The sequence below is a fragment of the Monodelphis domestica genome, chromosome 5 (assembly GCF_027887165.1).
Source record: "Monodelphis domestica isolate mMonDom1 chromosome 5, mMonDom1.pri, whole genome shotgun sequence".
Lineage (NCBI taxonomy): Eukaryota > Metazoa > Chordata > Mammalia > Didelphimorphia > Didelphidae > Monodelphis > Monodelphis domestica.
Genome location: NC_077231.1, coordinates 167,422,436 through 167,438,246, shown reverse-complemented (window position 1 = coordinate 167,438,246; position 15,811 = coordinate 167,422,436). Strand labels below are relative to the sequence as shown.

Below are 15,811 nucleotides of genomic sequence, written 5' to 3'. Positions count from 1 at the left end.
CAATGGATAGTTTGCATTTGGGTACATCTTCAGTATTATCGAATGCCTTGCCTTTGAGCTTATATTTGAAATTAGCTATATGATTCAGGAAGAATTTGCCTTCTGTTCTCAACCTTATGATGTTTTTATTGCTCAATTAAGATAGGGGTTTATTAGTCCTAGAATACGATCACATTAAAATAGCTTTTTCACTGTCATTTAATTATTTTCAAATAAATAATTAGCCCTTAAGCATATTTTAACTCACTATCACCTAATAATTTAAGACCAAAGCCATTAAGTTGAGAAGAATAGGTCAACACATCAGAGAATCTAGAAAATACTGCTTATTATTAGTGGCATTAACAATTAAAATAACTAAATAAGTCAATTTAACTAACTTTTTGCAATTAGTTCCCCCTTTTGGTGCTTGAGCCCTATTTTATCCAATTCAATTTAACAAATATTTATTAAGCTTTTATGTGCAGGGTACTATGCTGGCCAGATATACAAAGCTTAAATAAGACACATTTTCTACCCTGATGGGGTTCACAGCCCACGTGAAGGATAAGACACAAAGATAAATATGCCCTACAATATGAAGTGATAAATATATGAAAATGTTGGAAAAAAAAACCAAAACCTTTTCTTTTTACACTGTTGGAAGGAGGTCATTTCTAACTAGAGGGATCAGAAGTCTTCACAGAAGAGGAAAAGTTATTTGAGTTGGACTTTAAAGGATTCATGTAAATCAATAGATGAATAGTTTGCATATATTGCTGGGAGTGAGGGGAAAAGAAGATTCCAGCTATGAACATCAGTATAGAAGTAGGGAAAATATATTTTGGCTGAAAGAATACACTAGTTTAACTGAAGGAAAGATAATATGGAGGGGAAGGATGTATGATAAAGATGGAAAGTTAATGAGACAATAGCTTGTGGAAGGTATTTAGTGCCAAACAAAGATATTTTAATTTTATTCATAAAACAATTCACTGCTACTGAAGATTTGTATGCATGGTAACAGAAGCATATTTATGCATAAGAAATATTATTTTGAGTAATATGAGGCATGGATTGGAAAAGGAAGAAAAAGGAATCTGGAAAAACCTAGTAGGAATCTATGCCAATAGGCCAGATAAGTAATACTAGAGGGAAAGGAAAAGAGCTGGGGGCAAGAAAGGCTACAGAGGTGAAATGGAGAGGATTTAGTAACTAAATGGATATGAAAAGTGAAGGACATCAAAGTAAAAGGTAATCCCCAAATTGTGAACATGAGAGACATGGTTAATAGTGGCACTGCAAATAGAAAGAACAAAAAGAAAGGACATACAAATTTTTTGGCAAATAAGCTTTTCCTGTTGTTCAAGGTGTCAATGAAGCAATCCAGGAGAAGGGGTTATGAAAGTGAATAGACAAGAAGGCTGGGATTTCAAAAGATAAGTGAAGGCAATAGATAAAGATTTGGATGTCAATAGCATATGTAGACATTTTTTTCAAGAAACAGGTCTAACAGCAAAGACTGAGGGTATATAAGAAATAGGAAATAAATCTGGATAAAAGAACCCAAAAAGAGAAAATAGTTCATAAGTGTTCAGATTCCTTAAAGTAGGCATGCTTCTTATTTTTTCACCAAAAAAAGGTAAAAGTGTGGATCATGGTCTCAAGTTCTGGGGATGGGGGTGGTAGATACAGAGGATGCTCATTTAAATTGTTCTAAAGGTTTTCAAAGAAGTAAAAGACCAGGTTATTTAAGTGCTGTTTTCCACTCTAAATAAGGTCAGGAACTAGAGGCAAGAGATTTATGATAGATGGCTTTAATAGAAAGGGCTATATATCAACTTTTCAAGAAATAATTCCATAATAAAATAAAACTGGGTGTTTATTTAAAAACTACAAAATTTTGAAAGTAATTAAAATTATATTTCTCACTGTTACTTTGCAAAATAAAAATATCTGAATAGCTTCCTGTCAAGCTAGAAGGAAAAAAGGTGACTGAAAAATCTGAAGATGTACTGTTGTGTTTTAGAGCAGATTTTAAAGGAGACAGTAAAATAGTCTAGGTGTAGGAATTGTTTTAAAAGATATGTTGCAGTCTGAAAGTTATGCATCATATGCATCTATTTATTATTCTAAATCAAAAGTCTCTCGGAAAGTATCAGTCTATCCAAATGCACTTTGAAAGTACTTAATAGTCACAAGTATGTGCTAAGCAACAAAGATATTAAAGGAAAGCAAACAAAGTCCTTGTCCTTTAGAAGTTCATATTTTAATGGGGGAGACACATAAATAACTAGGGAAAAATATATACAGAATAGATAGGGAATAATCCAAGAATGTGTAAAAATGGACTCGAATCCAGGACTCCAATCCCCAGAAAAATCCTTGCTCCACTTCCCCAAAATGCTTTGTAATCTCACTGAATTCTCACCTGGGCTAAGAGCAAATCACTACTTTCTACCTCTATCAGCTTCCCAAAATTTTAACTCTTACAAATGGAAGGCATTAAGAGCTTGAGAAATTGGCAGACCTCTTAGAGAAGGTGCCACTGAGATAGGTCTTGAAGGAAACCAGGGAACCTAAGAGGTGAAGAAGAGTGGGAGCATCCCTGGCATGGAGGAGAGTCAGTATAAAGACACAGAGATGGAAGAGATGGAAGAAGAAGAAGAGATCTTGTCCTAGTAACAAGTAGGTCAGTTTAGATGGATTATAGAAAATATGGAGGTAAGCAAAATATGAGACAATGTGATAAGGCAATTAAAGATTAAAATGATGATCAGAAGAATTTAGATTTAATCTAAAAGTAATAAGAAAAAAACTGGAGTTTACTTAGTAGGAGGTTGATATGGTCAGGTCTATGCTTTGGAAAAATTAGTTGGACAGCTAAGTGGGGGATATATTAATAATGGCAACAGACTTGAAGCAGGGATATCAGTTAAAAAGCTATTGCAATGGTCTGGGAAAGAGGTGATAAGAATGGTGGCTATATGATTAGAGAGAAAAGCATAACATAAAATGATAAAAGTAATAATTATTACTGGCATTTACATAATGCTTTAAGGTTTATAAATGGCTTTACATATGTTAACTCATTTCATCCTTCTAAGAATCCTGGGAGATAGATTACATTATTTTCCCCATTTCGTAAATACAAGAATAGATATTCATAGAGACTGCAACTTGCCCATTGCCACACAGATGTATCTGAGGCAGAATTTGAATTCAGTCTTCCTGACTCCAAGTCCTACATCCTACCCATACTGCCATTAAGTTACCTATAAGAGAGATTTTTATGAAGATATGTAAAAGTATAAATTTAGGTTTTTATGTTAACATTAAAGTTCTAAACAATATTATTGTCACCAGTTTTAAAGATATTATAACTTAAGTCAAAAATGACTTTTGGTAGCTTTATTTACAAAGAGGTAGAAAGAGTGAAAATGGAAAAAGGTAGCTAAAGAGACAAGTTTTAACAAGCCAACTAGCCTTTCTCTGATGAAATAAGGCTCAGAACCACAGGGGCTTCCTCATGTCCAGTGGTGTCTTCAGCTAGCGTTCCACCAACTGTAACAGTTAAAATTTAGGGGAGATGGGGAGACTGAGGCAGGTAGAAATTAGTTTCTCTCTGCAAGGAGTATTATATTTTTTAGAGGTTTATTAAAAGTTAAAGATTAAAGAATATACAAGTAAGAAACATGTGCCTAGGCCGGAGGCCTAGACAAAATAACCTCACATCACGCAAGAGCCGAGCCTGCTCCAAACGGAAGTCCAAAAAGAGCCAAGAGACCCTCAAAAGCCTTTGAATCAACTTAAATATCTTCTCGATCTCGGCCCAGGTGAGATTACAAGGCATTCTGGGGAAGTGGAGCAAAGGCTCATGGGGATTGTAGTCCTGTATTCGAGTCTATTTTTTACATTCCCCCCCTTTGATCGTTTGCAAAAAATTAATTTTTTTCCAAAGGATCATGAAAACATAATCAATTTAAAGATTACAATAATTGAGGATAAGAGAAAGAAAAGAATAAAACCAATAATTACTGGATGCATTGACAGAAAGCCAGTTAGGAGGCAGTCCCCTCTGGCATGAAAGTATGCATGCAAATAAATGTTCATTAACCACACCCAAAGTTCATTTTGTGCAGTTCGTGGTCTGGAGGCTTCTTCATGATGGCTTCTCCAACAGTTCAGTTTCTGAATTCAGGGAAGTAGCATCTTCTTTACCTAAAATTCTTCTCAAAAGGAATTTAAACTTTGCAATTTAAATAATGATATTTTTTACATTCCCCCCGTTAAGAGGGTGATATAAAAAAAAAAGGGATCACTTAGGGATGCATGGCTGAGGTATGAGGTATATGAATCAATTGGCAAGAGATATTAAAAAGACATCAGAAAATCCAAAAGAAAATAAAAATTTCTGGATGAAAATATAGACTATCAAAGTCTTATGTGTAAAAATTCCAAGTAGAAGAAAAATAAATCTATAACAGGTCCTTCAATCAGGGCCCAATCAAAATGATCTAAGTAATGATGCATTTACCCAGTCAGTGCCAGGACTACAGAAAGGTACCACACTATGAGAGGCAGAAAAGAAAGGGACCAGATTATAGAAGCCAAGTAGGAGCCAAGGTTTTGGGGATACTCATCTGTGAGTATCTTCAGAGTGAGTGTGGATACAAGGAAAGCCTATGTCTTAACACATGTTAAACATAGTAACCTCGAGTCTTCACACTAGGTTCAAGACCTTTGTATTGGCCTAGAAGTGCATCAATCCATCCTAGATTGGCCTTTCTTTGGTCCTATGAAATGGCTCTTGTGTGTATCTCTTGTCCTGGAATCAGACAGAATCATTAAGCAAAGTCCCATAATTTATTTAAATAATTAGTGGCATCATTTTTATAGTCACAAGCCTTTTAGGGCATGTATTAGCAAATGTATCTTTAACTTAAAAATCAAAAGGTTAAAGAAAATCTTAATACTGGTGACATGTGCTTCAACTATAAAAAGGAGAGAAAAAATAATTAAAAAAACTGAAAAAGTATATTGCACATGCAAGAAAAATATAATAATAAAAGAGCTTTAAAAAATTCAAAAATATAGCTTATAATCATTGACACTCTGTGTCAGTTAAGAAAATATAAAATGCAAGGCTTTCTCACCAAAAATGAGATCCATTTCCTCTTTGTATCTGGCCATGATCACTGTGAGTAGAAGGCAAATGAATTGAACAAGGTTAACAATTTTTTCATCTTTAAAAATACAGTAGTACAAATATGTAGATATCAAAATCCCCAAAATTCTCAATAGCCCAATTAATTACAATAGCAAACAAACACACTTTCATATTTCACATACGTTGCTGTATGATATTTTTAAAACCTATGAATTGATGGACATTTGTCACAATTTTTACAAACATAGCAATCCTTCAACCTTGGTATTTAAACATATTTTTTAAAACAAAGTAAAACTCATCTTGGGTTTAGAACATAATCAAGAAATCTATATATCATTCTGGTAGAAGTAAAATAGTGAGCTAAAGAGCATAAATAAAGGGGTGCTCCTTTTTCTTGGAGGCTTATAGGGATACAAATGCCCTGAGATTAACTGCCCAACTTCCATTCACATGTGGGAAGGTTGGGGGTTTATAAAATGTATTTCACTTCAGCTAATGGGCCTTACCTCGTGGTAGGGGCAGGCAAAATAACCAGATTGTTAAAAAAAAAATTCCAACAATCATATTTTAAAAACCCTTAAAATCAAATCATTTGAGGTATTTAGCACATTAAATTTTCCAAGGTTGTTAATACAATTATAACCAGCTCTGAAGTCCATCTATCCTCAGCAAAATAGAAAAAAGCTGTTTTTTCATATATGGGCTTATTCACAATAATAATATTTGTTCAACACAGTTATAGGGGAAAAACAACAGAATTTTAAAACTCAGTACATTCAAAATAAATTCAATCAACCTTCAGTTCACAGAATAATATTCAATCCAGTAATATATGAACTTAAAATCACAAAGTTATATCTTAAACAAAAAATGCAATAGAATACAGAGATGTTTATAAACCATTGGAGTCTGAAATGCCTTAGAATGTAGCCTTTAGTCTCTTCAAAGTTCCTTCGGTTTTTTTTTGTTTGTTTGTTTGTTTTTAATTATCCATTTAAATGTCTATTGTCCGAAGGTAGAGTAGTAAAGGCTAGGCTATGGGGTTCAAGGGATCCGTCCAGGGCCCCATAGCTGGGAAGCATCGGAGGCCAGATTTTAACTAGAGACCTCCCATCTCTGGGCCTGGCTTCCAGTTCGCTGGGCCACCCATTTTCCTCCCCAAAGTTAAAGTTGAATCTTTGGGCTGAGTCTGCTCTCTGACAGGCAGGTAAAATCAATGAAATTGCCAGAAGAGTCAAAAATCCTTTTAAACAGCCCATTGCTTTTTAGGTTTCTGTTTGAAAAGTCTGTTTCTTCTCTCTAGTCTTTTCTCTCTTTCCCCTCTGATCCCCCTGTGGCCAATACCCCCATCCACGTGGAGGCTTAGCCTAAGGGAAAATTACCCGGTCTCCTTTCCCTCTCGTCTCTCCCCTCCGCCCACGTGGCCAATACTGTTACCAGCTGGTTGCAATGAGTCCTCAGCAATCTGCTCCAAGGATCTGGGTGATGAGCCGGCTGGGTCGGAGGCCAGATGGGTGAGAGTCGGGCCAGGAGCTGGAGCACAGCTCGGGCACCAGGTGAGAGGCCAGGAGCAGAAGCAGGAGCTGGAGAGGGCCGCAGGCAGGAGCTGATCAAGATGGTTTTCTAAAGAGCATCTCGGAGAACCTTGGCTTTAAAAAAAAATTCTCTAGGCTAAAATTTTTTTTGAGAAGTTCTCATCCAATCTAGTGGTCGCCATCTGTAACAGTTAAAATTTAGGGGAGATGGGGAGACTGAGGCAGGTAGAAATTAGTTTCTCTCTGCAAGGAGTATTATATTTTTTAGAGGTTTATTAAAGGTTAAAGATTAAAGAATATACAAGTAAGAAACATGTGCCTAGGCCGGAGGCCTAGACAAAATAACCTCACATCACGCAAGAGCCGAGCCTGCTCCAAACGGAAGTCCAAAAAGAGCCAAGAGACCCTCAAAAGCCTTTGAATCAACTTAAATATCTTCTCGATCTCGGCCCAGGTGAGATTACAAGGTATTCTGGGGAAGTGGAGCAAAGGCTCATGGGGATTGTAGTCCTGTATTCGAGTCTATTTTTTACACAACTCAGCCTCCTCCAAAGCCAAGGCAGGAATCTCTGGAACTAATCTCTCCAGAAGTCAGGAAAGGAAGGCCAGGTACTTACCCACCCAAGATAAACTCCAAATAAGAAGACCAAAGGCTAAGTCCCTAGGCCAAGTCCTCCAACACCAAAGTCCAAAGGAGACGATCCAGGAGCAGTCCTCCAAAAAGCAGCCCATGAGTCAAGGTCAAATCTCCCCCCAACAGGAAGTTCAGGGCTTTTTATAGTCCTTTTCCATGTCACTTCCTGTCTCTTTCTCCACTTCACAGGAACCAATTATAGTCTTTCAAATTGTCTAGCACTGCCCAGGGGCAGGGCAGTGGCCTCTGAAGTTGTCACTCACTGTAGTAAGTAACTTATTGGCTCTCTTACTTAGTATTAAGTAGGAGTGTTTAAGTTTTTGATTGATTAATTTAAAAGTTGCTGATTGATAGACAAAGAAAGTTTGATTCACTCTTCACAGATAGGAACAATAATGTGGTAAGCTTGCGTGACTGAGAAAATTGTAGTGACTTTGACAGTAACAGGAAAATTTGGGGAAAGGGTAGAGTTGAGTGGTAAGGAGGGAAATAATTAGTTCTATTTGGGACACATTGATTTTGAGATATCTAGAAAACATCCCAATTGAAGAAGTCCAAAAGGCAATTGATGATGTGGGATTAGAACTCAGGAAGAGGATTAAAGCTGGTTATATAGATCTGAGAACTATCTGCATAGAGATAGTTGAACCTGTGGGGCCTGACAAGATCATCATTTAAGAGCAAAAAGGAAAAAAAAATAGGGGGCTAAGGCAGAGCCCTGGGAGATATCAATGGTTAGTGGACATGAACTAGATGAAGATCCAGAATAAAAAAATTGATAAGTAGCAGTCAAACAGGTAGGAGAAAGGAAAAAGAAGTGGTATAAAAACCTAGAGAAGCTGTTGAAGAGAACAGGATGCTCAACAGTGTAAAATACTACAAAGGTAAAAAATGATGAGAAATGATGATGAGCAATTAAATTGACAATTAAGATATCATTGATAACATTGTAGAGGTCATTTTCTGTTGAATGATTAGGTCAGAAGACAGATAACAGAGTCTATTAGTTAAGTGCAAGAATGTTAGAAGTGAGAGGAAAGCAAGTGGAGGCATCCTGGGCTGAACTGGATGTTTTCGGGTTTTTTTTAACACCTACTTCAGGGGGGGGATTGTATTTTAATTTAAAATCCAAGATTTTTGATATTTTGTTTGAGATTGTATTTTTATAAAAATCCAAGATTTTGATTTTTGTTCCAGAAAAGATCTTCAAGGAAGAAGCTTGCTAACTCCTAAATCCAGAGAATGAACTGTTGCAGAAAGATGCAGAAAACCCACACTACATCAAGAATATCAAGAATGAACTTTGGGTGTGGTTGATTGAACTGAAATTTGATTGAAAATTTATTGTAAATGTACACATTAATGCCAAAAGGGACTGCCCCTAATTTGGCTTTCTGTCAATGTGCCTAGCAAAACATTGGTTTTGCTTTCTTTCTTTTCTATTTCTCCCTCACTACTCTAATTTCCTCTTAGAAAATTGAATATTGTATATGTCTGTAGTTAGAAGTGTGTTTAGGACTACAATATGATTATGTTAAATGATCAATGGGGAGACTAGTCTCCCAATGATCATCAGGGGGGATTGTGAATCTTAAAATTTCTCAGACTTGTGAATCTTAAAAATTCTCAGACTCTACCTTAGAACATTTTTGGTTAAGGCTACTATCCCCTTATTTTTCAATGAAGGTACTTAGTCAGGAATGTAGGTGGGAACTCTAACATTACTCCACCCATACTTAGGTATACTTTAGGGGAAGATAAAGTTGTAAACTCCTGATTGAACAATGAAAAGTCCCCAACCCATATTTAAAGTGAAGGAAGAAGCTAGGTCTATCTTTAGATCTAATACAAAGGGGTGCTAAGTACCCATGAAGATCAAATTAATCAGGCAACTTGCAAAGGACGAGATTAGTCGACTTAGGTGTGAATTACTCAAAAGTTTTAGTCTACTCAGGTGTGAATTAAGAATGGTCAGTCCTTTGGAAAACGTCTACTGTGATTGGTAGATGTAGAAATTTAGGGGAGGTGACATAGGAGAAAATTTTCTTTAAAAGGAAGGGGTTTAGGCCTCTGAGTGGAATTCAGCTTTGGAGCTGAATTGGAGGTCAGGAGTCAGAGGAGGCTGCTGGGGCTCTGAACTGAGTGCAGCTTCCTGAGCTAAACTGGAGGGTCTCTCTGAACACTAGAGTTTTGCTTGGAAGGATCTTGTGGTGAGTTGATAAAAGACTGACTAGTCTCTCTCTTAAGGCTCAGGCCTAGGCCATGTTGGCCTAGGTCCTTCATACTATATTTCTCTTATTCGCTCTCCTTTTTCTTAATTCCTTCATTTGTATTAATTAAATCTCCATAAAAACCCAGGTGACTTGGGTATTTTTATATTTTGGGAAATTTCTCATAGCGACCACTTTATTTTTAATATAAAATCAAGACACTAAAATTTATCTTTACAGTTTTGGCAATTCACAGTCTTGAAACCATATTTTTGCCATAGTTTAAGGCAACCACTCTTTTGTCTGTAACACTGAAGTGATTTTTAGCAGTTAATGAACCAACAATACTATAATTTTGGGTAGCTATACTTAACCTGTATAATCAAGAACACTTTATAAATCAATATGAGAACATTTTGTTTTTGCAAAATACAAACAATTAATCCTTTCACTCAAATTAAAGTCCTTCTAACTTAAAGAAAATGGGGTATAAAGTGTCTTAAATTTGGAATAAGAAAACCTGGCATTGAATTGTTTCTCCAAGGATGAGACTCTTCAAGTCATCTAACTTTTCTTAGCTACTTCTTGAAAAGTAAAAGATCCTTGTTCTCTATTTTAACTTCTTTTGGGATTATCAATTCCATCTCTTGATTCAGCTGTTTTATAGCATCTTTAATGTCTGTTTTGCATGCTTACATCAATGATAATGATAGCTATCTTTTATAATATTTTAAGGTTTGTATAGAGCTTTCCACATTTTCTCATTTAATCCTTACTCCATCTCTGTGAGACAGGTACTTTCATGTCCATTTTATAGAGAACTTGAGGCTTGGTGATTTTCCCTGGGTCACACAATCTGTTACAGGGAAGCTATAAAGCCAAGTCACTAAATATACTCAAATTTGATTTTTCTGAAACCACTGCAATTTTCTTCTTGATCAATAACATTGATATTTTACCAGTTCTAATAAGCTATCTACCTTTCGATGGAGAGGTGATGGCCTCAAAATACTGAATGAGATATATTTTGGCCATATATTTTGCGCGACCCTAAAAGAATCCAGGGCACTCCTTGTTTCAGAGACTCAAGGCCCAAGGTCTATCAGGGGATGGGGTCCCACTATGGCCATTGGCACTTTCTCCGCCCAGCCAGTAGCGAAGTAGGGGATGTCGTCAGCACTCCCCAATTTCCCTCATCTAGTCCCCGCCTCCGTCACCTCTTCCTTCTCCTCCTCCTCTGGGATAGGACTCAGACATCTAGACAAGACTGAACGTGAGACCGTCAGAACTCCGCGACCTTGGAAGGCGGGGTTTGAAGGAGCTCCCTCCCCACGCGCCCTCCAGAAGGACCATTTGACTGCGGTGTCGGCGTGGTGACGTAGAGACGCAAACGTGCTGGTGTCCGGCCATAGAGGCTGCTGTAACGCTGGGAGGTTGGACTGGGACTTTTTAAGTGTCTAGCGGGTGCTCTGTAGGTTTTCAGTTTTAGCGTCTGTGTCGCAGGCTTCTTGGGAGTCGGTTAAGAACCCTCCAAACCGGCTTCTGCCTTTTTCTTCCGCCTTTGGGTTAGTCGTCACCTCGGCCACGATGCTTCCTTTGGAGAACGTGGTGCTTTGTCGCGAATCCCAAGTGTCCAGTTTGATGGCCTTGTTTGGAGAGGTATTGTTTATCAAATATTTTCCTTAAACTTAAATTTTCAGACTTTTCTGTTGCCATTTTTGTTGGCAGAGTGGAGAGAGCGCTGAATGTGGATCAGGAGGACCTGAATTCCAGTGCTGCTTAAGTCATCAATTGCTATGTGACCCTAGGCATGTAGTTTAACCTCAGCCTACAGTTTCTCGTCTGTTTAAAAAAAAATGTGGCCAACAGTAGCAGCTACATCTCAGAATCGCTGTGAGGATCAGTGAGATCACATATGGAGAACTTTGCAAAACTTAAAGCCCTGGATAACTGATTCTTGTTTTCTCCTCTCGTCTTCCTTTCTCTCCCCTTTCCTTCTTCCTCCTTCATCTCCACACTCACCGGCATCCCAAACCGAACTATTATGCTTAGAGATTCTGTAGGGAATCTTACCATAGTTATACTAGAGAAAGGAAATAGACCTTGGGAAAATTTTATTTCTAAAGCTTTCAGAAACCTTCACTTTTAAAAAGTAACCCAAAGTGAAAATCAGCAGTTTTGGAAAGCACTTTGATAAGACGGGTCTCAGATGGAAACTCCAGGTGCAATTTATCATTACAAGAATATATGTGAAAAGCTGAATTCATTTATTGGGGTATAGTACAAAACAGAACTTGCCAAATAAACATTGTCAGGGTAATGGGTATATTTACTTATTCATAAGCTTCAGTGAGATAGATTGTGATATTGAGTGTGAGGAAACTCGTGTTAAGAAGCGGTGCTTAGGAATCTAACCGTTTTCCACTAGAACAATAAGTGAAAAAATCATTGGCCAAAAGAAGACTTAGGGAGTATGGAAACATTGCAACTCCCCCCTCATTTCCTGAACCCCCAATCTGGGTGAATGAAATAATATTTCAAAGTGAAGCATGCTAATATTTCACATAATTTTCTACCTAGAGTTTTGCTGTTGTTATTCAAAATGTGGTAATTTTACTTGGTGCTTGGAATGTCATATTTGGAAGGGACTCCTAGAGACCCAATACACAAAATTTCCCCTATTTAACATCCGCTATAGTCTCTAAATACCATTTAAAATATTAGACTGACGTCAAGGAGGCATGGATTTCAGCTCCAGCCCTGCCGCTAATATGTATGCCAGTAGACATCATTTAGTCTCTTGGGACCTCTATTTCTTTAGTTGCAAAAACAAAGTTTGATTTGGATTATTTCTCATGTACTCTTTCATTTTTAAGCATCTGATGATAAGGAATTCACTGTATCACAAGGAAACCCAGTCTATTTTGGGATATCTGTAATTGTTCTTCCTTCTATGGAGACAAAAATTATGCTCTATTTTAACTTCCATCTTTTGGTCCCAAGATCTGCGCTGTGAAGCCATACAAAATAAGTATTGTCTTCATTATTTTATGGACCACCATTAATTATATCATCTTCTCTTTTCTAAACATGCAATAATCATCCATCTTGGTTGTCACCATCCTTTAGGTGTATTCTAACTTGAATGACTTGCCCCAGGGTCAAGTCAGGATTTGTGTTTGGAGCAGCTTTGCATAGTAAATAGAGAAAACTCTTGAGTTCATTCAATAAACATTTATTAAGTCCTTACTATGTGCCAAGCACTTTGCTAAAGGCCAGTCATACAAAAAGAGGCAAAAGACAGCCCCTGCCCTCAAGCTGTTCATAATTCAATGAAGAAAACAAAATGCAAACGAATATATCCAAAGTTAAACTACCTACATTTTAAATAGAAAACAAAGTGTGAAAGCTAGGGAAGCCTTCCTGGAGAAGGTGAAATTTTTGTTGAGTTGGAAAGGAAACTTGTTGGTTGACTTAGGAATTTAGAAGGCCTGGCCAATGAGAATGTAACCAAAAAAGAAGAAAAAGGCCTTTCTCTTAGGGAGTTCACATTCTGCTGCTCAGATGTGTTATCACTTCTATGGTTCTGACTCAGCTAGGATAAGAGTTGAATTAAATGGAAGGTGGGTAGTAATGTTATACAGATATATTTAAGTATGTGATAACCTTGTCACGGTTTCAGCTAATAATGTTGCCAAAAGACTGGCATGCCTTTCCTCTTTACCAGAGGATGAGAATAAAAGAAAAATAAGAGATTGAATAGCTTGGGGAGGCAGAAGGGAGCATGTGACAAGACAGAACCAGGAGACATGATGCCTGGGAAAGTGAACTGGGGGTCAAAGGCTTCTGGCCATATTTTACCATTCAGTTAAGATGTGGCCTGATAGATTAGTTTGGGGAAGGTTTTTCTGTGTGTGCCCCTTTGGGATCAATTAGCCTAGGGAGGCATGGTAAGCCTTTCTAGTGTCTTTTATACATCATTCTCCATCCCACATGTTTTGGTCCAGTCATAGTAGCCTTGCTCTTTTTCCCAAGGAGTATTTCATTTCCTTGCGAGCAGGAACTTTTTAATTTTTTTCTTTTTTTAGACATAGTAGGTTTTTTAATAAACATCTGTTTAATTGAAATCATTGCTCCAGTGCAGTAGTCTATGATTCTGCTAAATTAACTGTACAAACAATAAGTGTTCTAGGATGTCAGAGAATGAGATAGATCTTGTATGCTATGATTAGAGACTTAAGAAGTAGGTAGAATTTAAGGAGCTGTTCAGTATGAGCACATAATTGTTTCTATCCTAAAATCCTTAAACAAAGTCCAGAATATGTCCTTGTATGTTTTTAGAAGCACCTGTGTATTGAAATATACCATACGGTTTTCAATTTATGGAAAACAAACTGATAATATGAGATTTTAATGTTTCAGCAGTTGTCTGATTGTTATTGCTCTAATAACATGTAGCTATAGCTATACAGGGCAGCTAGGTGTCACAGTGGATGGAATCCAGAGCTTGGAGTCAAGAAGACTGAGATAATGATTAGCTATGGGACTTTGGGCCAGTCACTTAGTTCTGTTTGTCTCAGTTTCTACTCTAACTAGCTCATTGGAAGAATATGTATAGTATTGGTAGCATGGGCAAGAATCTCTGAAAACTTTACTTTTTTTTTCTTCCAGCAACTGCTACTTCCATGAACTGTTTGGGAAGCACATAGTGATTTTAAAATGTACACATTTGTTTATTTGAATAAGATAGACCAATTGTATTCCTGATTTGCTTTAGTAAGTCCCTAGACTGACTAGTAAAAAATATTCTTTTCCCTTTGGTGTGGCCTTGGACCTAGTGCCCTCCTGAAATCCCCCTCTATCTCAGGACCATTTTTATTCAACAACAAAGCATTAAATTAGCTCTTTTTATTATAGTCTTTTGGATTGCATGATCCAAAATGAGTAAATAAAAAAATTTGGTAAAAAATGAAGTTCAGCGTATTTTTAAATTTTTAAAATATAAATTGATACTTGCTTTTGTCCTTAGCGTCATCATTTCAGCTTCCCATCCATCTTTATTTATGGACATAAAGCTAGTGGAAAGACATATGTGATGAAAACTTTGTTGAAAACTTCAGAGGTAAGAATTAACATTTAACTCATTATTTGTAAGTTGATTTAAAATGTTAGTAGTTGGGGTGGGGGGAGGGACACACATTAGGAAATAACTTTAGAAATACAAAGAATAACTACTGATTTGATTTTTCTAAAAATATGTTATTATGTGTTATAATTGAAATTTTGGTATTTATAGCCACCCTAGTTGCTATTGGGACTTTTTCCAGAGGCAGGGACAGACTCTAGTCTGTTTACTGAGTCTCCCCTTAGAATGTGCTAGCAACAAAGTCTATGTATAAAATCAGTTTAGGTCAGGATATCTGGAATACTTTGGAAAGCAGGCTATATCCTATTACTGTTTGTGCTACTTCTATGAGAAAGTGAAGCTTTGAGCATTTGTGAAATTGGTAGCATTATGTAAATAACAGTGTAATCCTTTCATTGTTGCCCTCTCTTTCCAGAGGCTGAGCTTTTTCTGATTGTCTCATTCCTAGGAGGAAGTAGCATGGCTATAATAGACTAAGTTATCAGAAGGCTCGTGCCTCAAGTACTAATGATTCTTTATGTGTATTAAAAAATCCAATACCTACAGGCTATATTTATAACCTGGTACTTCTTGAAGCATATATAGAAAATGCAACTCTATCATTTCTTTCCTATTAAACTAAAGGAACATCCTTGCTTGTTCAAGATAAGAGTTTTTAAGGTATTGAAAAGCTTGACTGAAAGCATTACTTTTCTATACTTCATTTTTATATATCCTAAGTCTATATACAATCTATGGGAAAATTGAATTAAGAATGGTTTCTCTAATAATATAGATAGAAATTGTGTAGTGTAAACTGAGGCATAACCTGTTTGGAACTTAGGCCCCTCTTTCTCTGAGGGGGAGCATACCTGAGAAGCACTGTCAAGTACGAACTCCTATGGGGCTCAAGTCCCTTCATTCCCAAGAAGCAGAATACCTGAAAGACACCTTGGAAAGCACAAGCCCTACACTAAGGGAGACCATGGACTCTTTTTTTCCAGGAGGGTAGGAATACCTTAGAGAGAGAATGCCTTTAGAGTCAAGATCATCTTTATTAAGCAAGGACCTATATGCCCATGTAAAACAACTCAGTCTGTTGGCAAGGAGTTAAAATCTTAAGATAGCAAGCAATTGAATAAATATTTTTTCTAA

The 15,811-nt window shown here is 36.9% G+C and overlaps 1 protein-coding gene and 1 long non-coding RNA gene across 2 annotated transcripts in view; one reads left to right on the top strand and one right to left on the bottom strand.

Annotated features, from left to right (window-relative positions):
• Nucleotides 1–10,784, bottom strand: part of LOC103099056 (uncharacterized) — a 12,062-nt gene extending 1,278 nt beyond the window's left edge. The window contains exon 1 of the long non-coding RNA XR_008912237.1: nucleotides 10,512–10,784. This is a non-coding gene — a long non-coding RNA (uncharacterized LOC103099056). The remainder of the gene's footprint in view (nucleotides 1–10,511) is intronic.
• A 271-nt stretch (nucleotides 10,785–11,055) lies between these two features.
• Nucleotides 11,056–15,811, top strand: part of ORC5 (origin recognition complex subunit 5) — an 88,877-nt gene continuing 84,121 nt past the window's right edge. The window contains exons 1-2 of the mRNA XM_001371395.5: nucleotides 11,056–11,190; nucleotides 14,561–14,653. Of these exons, the coding sequence (XP_001371432.1) occupies nucleotides 11,119–11,190; nucleotides 14,561–14,653 (165 nt within the window). The 5' untranslated portion in view covers nucleotides 11,056–11,118. The remainder of the gene's footprint in view (nucleotides 11,191–14,560; nucleotides 14,654–15,811) is intronic.